At 51.7% G+C, this 6,000-nt stretch overlaps 1 protein-coding gene across 2 annotated transcripts in view; it reads left to right on the top strand.

Moving 5' to 3' along the window:
• Nucleotides 1–303: 303 nt before the first annotated feature.
• LOC104635200 (TLE family member 4, transcriptional corepressor) overlaps nt 304–6,000 on the top strand; it is a 99,148-nt gene continuing 93,451 nt past the window's right edge. For both annotated transcript variants that reach the window (XM_075740033.1, XM_075740032.1), the window contains exons 1-4: nt 304–1,209; nt 1,620–1,717; nt 2,888–2,951; nt 4,343–4,387. In XM_075740033.1, the coding sequence (XP_075596148.1) occupies nt 1,165–1,209; nt 1,620–1,717; nt 2,888–2,951; nt 4,343–4,387 (252 nt within the window). In that variant the 5' untranslated portion in view covers nt 304–1,164. The remainder of the gene's footprint in view (nt 1,210–1,619; nt 1,718–2,887; nt 2,952–4,342; nt 4,388–6,000) is intronic.

Here is a 6,000-nt window from a genome sequence, read left to right as displayed (position 1 = left end):
GACGCCCTTCATGGGCGGAGCGGCGGAGGGGGCGAACGAGGGGGGGCGGCCGGGCGGCGTCGCGGTGCCCGACGGGAGGAGAAGTCCCGGGCGCGGCCGCGTGCGGGCGGAGAGGGCGCCGGCAGGACTGCGGCTCCCAGGGTGCCCCGCGGGCGGCGGCCTTCCGGCTGCTGTGAATATGTATCAGAATGTTAATGACCAGCCCCTGCTAAATTTGGTCAAAGGAGTCACCTCGGCAGAGCGTGCTGCGGGAGCGGCACGGAGCGGCGGGCTGGGCTGGGCCGGGCCGGGCCGGGCCGGGTTAGGCTGGGCTGGGCTGGGCTGGGCTGGGCTGGACCGGACCGGACCGGGCCGAGCCGAGCCGCCGGGCAGAGCACGGAGCTCCGCTCTTCTCTGCGCGGCGCCGCCGGCGCTGCTGCCACTTCTCGGAGTTTCGAAAGGCGAGGAGGGAAAAAAGAAAAAAAAAAAAAAAGACATAAATAAACCAGCCCGGACCGTATCTTCTTTTTAATCTTTATCGCGCTCTTTTTAATTTTTTTTTTTTTAATTAAAACAAAAGAAAAAAGGGCGGCCAAGCAGCACAAGCGGGGCAGATGCGGTCCGGCCGGTAGGAGCGAGGACCAGCCCGCCGCACAAAAGGGCTCCGCACCGCACCGCACCTCCGCGGCAGCAGACCCGCCGCGGGGCAGCCGCCCTCCCGCCCGCCCGCCCTCCCCGCTGGGGCGCTCCGCTCCGCGCCCCGCTCCGCTCGGCGCCGGGGGCGGGAGAGCCGCCGGCAGCAGTAAAAGTTTGCAGAAGCGGAGAAAACTGCCGGCGGGGATCTCTGGCGGAGCGAGCACCGGCGCCGGCGGAGGGGCTTTCTCCGCCCTCCTTCTCCTCGCCCGTCGCCGCACAGGGCTCGCAGCCCGCCGGAGCCCGCGGAGCGGCGGCGCTCGGGAAAGCCGGTCGGCGCCACCCGCTGACCGCCCCCGGGGGATGTGGCAGCGGCTCCCGCGCGCCGCGGACGCCGCCGCCGCCGTCGCCGCCGCGCCTCGCTGCTGCCGGCGGTGCCCCGCCAGCCCTGGGGTGGCGGGGCCGGGGCGTCCCTGCCCGCCGTCGCCGCCGCCGCGCCTGCTGCCCTGATCCCCGCCTCTCCGGCCGTCAGCGCCCCACGAAGCGGCGTGGATGATCCGCGACCTGAGCAAGATGTACCCGCAGACCCGGCACCCGGTGAGTGGCGGCGGCGCCCCGCGGGCAGCGCTCCGGCGCGGGCACCGCGGAGTTGTAGCCATTTTCTTATTGTTGTCCGCCGCCGCCGCCGCCCCGGGCCGGGGTTGGCTCCTCCGAGTTGCCGCCGCCTGGTGCGCGGCGGTCCCGGCGCCCGCTCCCCGTCCCGCGGCTACGGCCGGTGCGGGAGGTCCGAGCGGGCGACGCCTCCCCCCGCGGCGGACCCGCACCGCCGGCGGCCCCGTCGGGGCAGCAGCTCGAGGCGCCTCGGGCGGAGGGGGGGGGGGGGCTTCGCTTTCGCGGAGCCCGGGTGCGAGGGCCGCGGCGGCGGGCCGGGGGGTGGCGGGCGGGCGCGGAGATCCGCGGGAGGGCGAGAGGGGGTGATTAAAAGACCCGCTGTTGCTTGCTTGCAGGCTCCTCACCAGCCAGCGCAGCCCTTTAAATTCACCATTTCCGAGTCCTGCGATCGGATTAAGGAGGAGTTTCAGTTTTTGCAGGCTCAGTACCACAGGTAACGCTGCCGACTTCCCCCGAGCCCCGCGCGGGCTGGCCTCTTGCCGCTTGCCACCGCCGTTGTCCGTGGGGGCGGCGGGGCGGCAGCGCCGGGACCTCCCGGCAGAGCCCGGGCGCGGAGCGGACCCAGCCCAGCCGGGCGCTCCTCCGCCGGCCCCTCCGCATCCCGGCGCCGCCGCCGCCGCTTCCCTCGGGGCGGGGGGCTCGCAGGGGCCCCGAGCCCAGCGGTGCGAGCGCATCCTCTTGTTTTCCCCACGCTCCGGGTTGTGGTTTTTGGTTGGTTGTTTTTTTTTTTTTTTGTGTGTGTGTGTGGGGTTTTTGGTTTTTTTGGGGGGGGGGAGGAGGGGTGTGTGCGCGTGTGTGGAGATGGGAGTTGATGGAAAAAAATGTGGCTGGCAGGGCTCGTCCTCTGCGTTTCTTCAAAATGCCGCTCAGGACACGCATCTTGTCTTGGCTCGGCCCCCTCGCGCCTTTCGTTGACATGTCAAGAGCTGATAACCTGGAAGTGAGGCGGCGAGCTGTTTCGTTATCCTTAGGTGGAAGAGCACTGCGTCCTCAAAGTGAGAAGTGACTTCTGGCAGGATTGCTTAGCCGGCTTCTGAAAACAAACAAAATAAAACAGCGGAGGTGTTCGTGTTTACCACCGTATTCCTTAAATTACCTGCGGTATTTCCCTTGCAGTTCCGTTACCAGTAGCAGCAAAAAAACCCTTCATAAAATGCAGCAACTTTTTGCTCCTTGAAGTGGTGATGCGTGTTTGATTCCTCTGTGGACTGAGTGAAAGCAAGAGGTGTTTCTAAAACTCTTCTAAGTAAAAAACTCCAGAACCCAAATTATTGATTTGTAAGTGGCTTCTCAAGCTTAAGCGTTACAGGTGTGAACCCCTGCACCCTGCTTCTGTGAACCAGTGTTGGGGTGGGTTTTTGTCAGAGAAAAATACTCTGCTGTGGGCTGTATGCAGTTCGCTTAGGAGATGAGGATGTTGCACAGTATCTCCTGAAAGAGGAAAAGTCCAAACCCCACCCTGAACTCCTAAGCAAGACCTGGAATGCACATTTCTATTTGTGTGTTGGAGAAATGCTTGAAAAGGGCATTAGCGTGTGTTCAAAAGAGTGTCGGTTTTGTGTTATGAAGTACCCATGCTTCTTCCTTTTTATGTCTTGAACAGTTTAAAGCTAGAATGTGAAAAACTGGCCAGTGAGAAGACAGAGATGCAGCGACATTATGTCATGGTAAGCAAGCTGCATAACAAATTCAAAATGTCTATTAGCTTGGTATACTGAGACCGAAATACATTTGGATTGCTGGAGGTGAACAGAAAGATTACAGTGGTGCTGCTGTTGTTGAGGTCACATCAGTGCTTCTGTTATAACCCCTTAGTTTCAGGGGTTTATAACTTGTTTGCAGCAGTTCGTTTGCGGGCGAAACCTGGTTTTTAACCTTTTAAGCAATTGGGGATATTTCTTCCAAATGCCAACAGATTAGTTGTCAGCCCTTTAAAGCCACATGCAACTTTTGTAGCGTACCTGGGGATGATGTTTTCACTTTTGCTGACTTCTCCCGATGATCGTGTCTCTGTAAAACGGTTCGAGATAATATTTTTTCCTTTGATGGGAGTAAGCCAAAATTGTACACGTACACATACAAACTAGAAGCCTACTTCCTAGAAGAACTGTTGCACCTGGGCAGCTGGTTCATTGTTTCACTAAATTCAGAATGGCAAGGATCTCAGCAGTGAAAGGGATTTCCTCAATGGTCGTGGTCTGCCTGGTTAAATAACAGGCATAGGAAGACATCTCTAAATACATAATTGTGTGATGGATCACGATAACTCCAGAGGAGGTCTTGCTGTCTGTTCTCTTGTACATCTGTGAAGGATTAGACGTTTTCCATACGTATGTGACAAATTACACTCTTGTATTTACAAAAAGAGTAAATAACCTTGAAAAATTCTTAACCAAGAGCACAAGCAAATGTTAAGGATCACAGTTGTCTTTGTCATGCCTAAGTCCTGGAGACTATTTGGTACTAACATTACACACTGCACTGGGTTCCCTGCAATACTCGGGCACAGCAGGACATACTTAGATTGGTGTATCTGCTTTGGCTCTGAATTTCCATGCTCTTTCATTTTTTGCATCCCTGCAATTTAATTGCGGCTTTTTTGTGTTTTTAATTTAAAATATTGAATAACCGGTCTGTTAGACATTGCTGATTTATATGTGTGTCTGGCTTCAAGCACTTCAGGCGTTTTTTTTGGCATCTTTTATGTGTGCTAGGGAATAAAATCTTGAGCATTTTCTGTGTGGCTTTTTTTCTGCTTCTAGTCTTTAACTCTGGTTGTGATTACTTTTCATTATTTTTTTGTTGTCTGTTTTTTTCCTTGTTTTATGACTGTTCATTGTAAATTTGACACAAAGCAATGTAGATAAAGCAAAAAAAAAAAAAAAAGAAAGGTTGCTGTGAAATGCTGTTTCAAATTCCAGGAGCTCTTCAAGGCCAATAAATGTTTTAATGGTTTTAGGTCTGTATGTTTTTGTACAGATGATGTTTGAGTCAAAGTGAATTTTGGAATAGTTTTCACAATTGCAAGGTCTAATAGAGTAATTTTTTTCTTTCTTAGTATTACGAGATGTCCTATGGGTTGAATATAGAGATGCATAAACAGGTAGGTAGATAATTTATTTTGTGTAAGAACGCTCTGTATAATTTCTCCCATCAGTCTTAGACCAGATGTGTATTCTCTGTGACTTGCTTTTAATTGCGTGTGCATTAGAGTGCATTAGAAATTTTTTTCTACTTAACCTGGCCCTGAAACTTCCATCTTGTGTGGTAAACGGGCTCTGCGTAGGTTATGGTCTTGGCTACCAGTCGTGTGTTGTTTGACTTTCTACATCCAATCTCAGCGTATGCCCACGGTCCTGTACTGCATGGGGAGGGTGTATGTGAGTAGGGATGGTGTGTGGGTTGTACCTTTGGATCTGTCTGACCTCGAACCTTCGGGGTTTACTTTTTTTGGGATGATAGCTGTATCACGAATACATATTAGATGTTGAGGGATTTGTTTTTGCATATTCTTCGGTTAACCTGGAATGATTTAAGCTGGAGCTACAAAAACAATTGATGCGCAGCCATGTTCCTATTTCCCTCAGGCTGCTTACTTGGACCTTTGTCCAAAACCAGTGTCTTAGCATCTCAAACACGAAAGAGTAAATGAGCTTTCAGCGAGGATGTTAGCATGCTCGGTTTTGTGCCTTGAAGTCTAGCACTTAGGCCAAGATTAGCAGGAGATTAGTCAGATGGAGCATGGTAGTGTAAATCAGAGTTTCTTATTCGGTAATGCATGTTTTTAACCTTCTCTAGAGGAGAATGAATTAAACATCTGACCTCTTTTCCAGTGAGGGAACTTTTTATAGTGGAGTTTAATACTGACAACTCATTTTAGCAAATGGTTGAGCAATTCACCAGCATTGCTGGGGAGTGTAAACTGCAGAAATAAAGAAATGGTTGGATGGGAGAAGAAAGACCATCCGAAAATTGGTTTGTATGCATTTCTGTTCAAAGTTAGGGATTTGGAACTTCTCTGGGTTGTGGAAATAGGATTTCTTTATCTTGCTGAGAGCAGACATAGAAGTCAAATGTTTTTTCATGTTATTTATTATTTATTATATTTTGTATTCCATTAGCATCCCAATGCCGCAGTACTGATTAGGGCCATTTGTGCTAGATGGCATACAAATACGAAGACGGTGAGATTTCCTGCCTCAAAGCGTTTTGCATCCACCTCTCCAAACTTACGGCACCTTGTACATACACGTTACTTAAAGACGTATATGTAGACCTGTTGAATTCAGATGTCCTGCTCACAGGTACCATGAAGACTCCACAAGTGCGTTTAACAAACGGCTGAGAGGAAAAAGGCTGTGATTGCAGCTGGTCAGATTGTATGTACGTGGTGACTCTCTGGACCTGATTCAGAGTCACGGGTGCTGGTGGAAAGACTGGTTATTGACTCTCAGAGGTGTTGGGTCTGTTCTCAAATGAATAGCCAGATTGTTTCAGGTCCCATTAAAAAAAAAACAAAACAACATGCACACAAAAAAACCCCCAAACCTAAACCAAACAAAAACCCCACCCCAATCAGTAAAGTAGTAGATACGGAAACAATTCACAAAGACCAGAGTCCTTACAGGCCACCTACGTAGCAAATTCTTACAGGCGTTTGAAAGCACGCATTGCAGCCAAACTTGTTTATATTTCTAGGTACCATGTTTTTACAGC

Source organism: Balearica regulorum, chromosome Z (assembly GCF_011004875.1).
Source record: "Balearica regulorum gibbericeps isolate bBalReg1 chromosome Z, bBalReg1.pri, whole genome shotgun sequence".
Taxonomy (NCBI): Eukaryota; Metazoa; Chordata; class Aves; order Gruiformes; family Gruidae; genus Balearica; species Balearica regulorum.
Note: the sequence above shows the minus strand (reverse complement) of the source record. Positions and strands in the feature narration are given on the sequence as shown.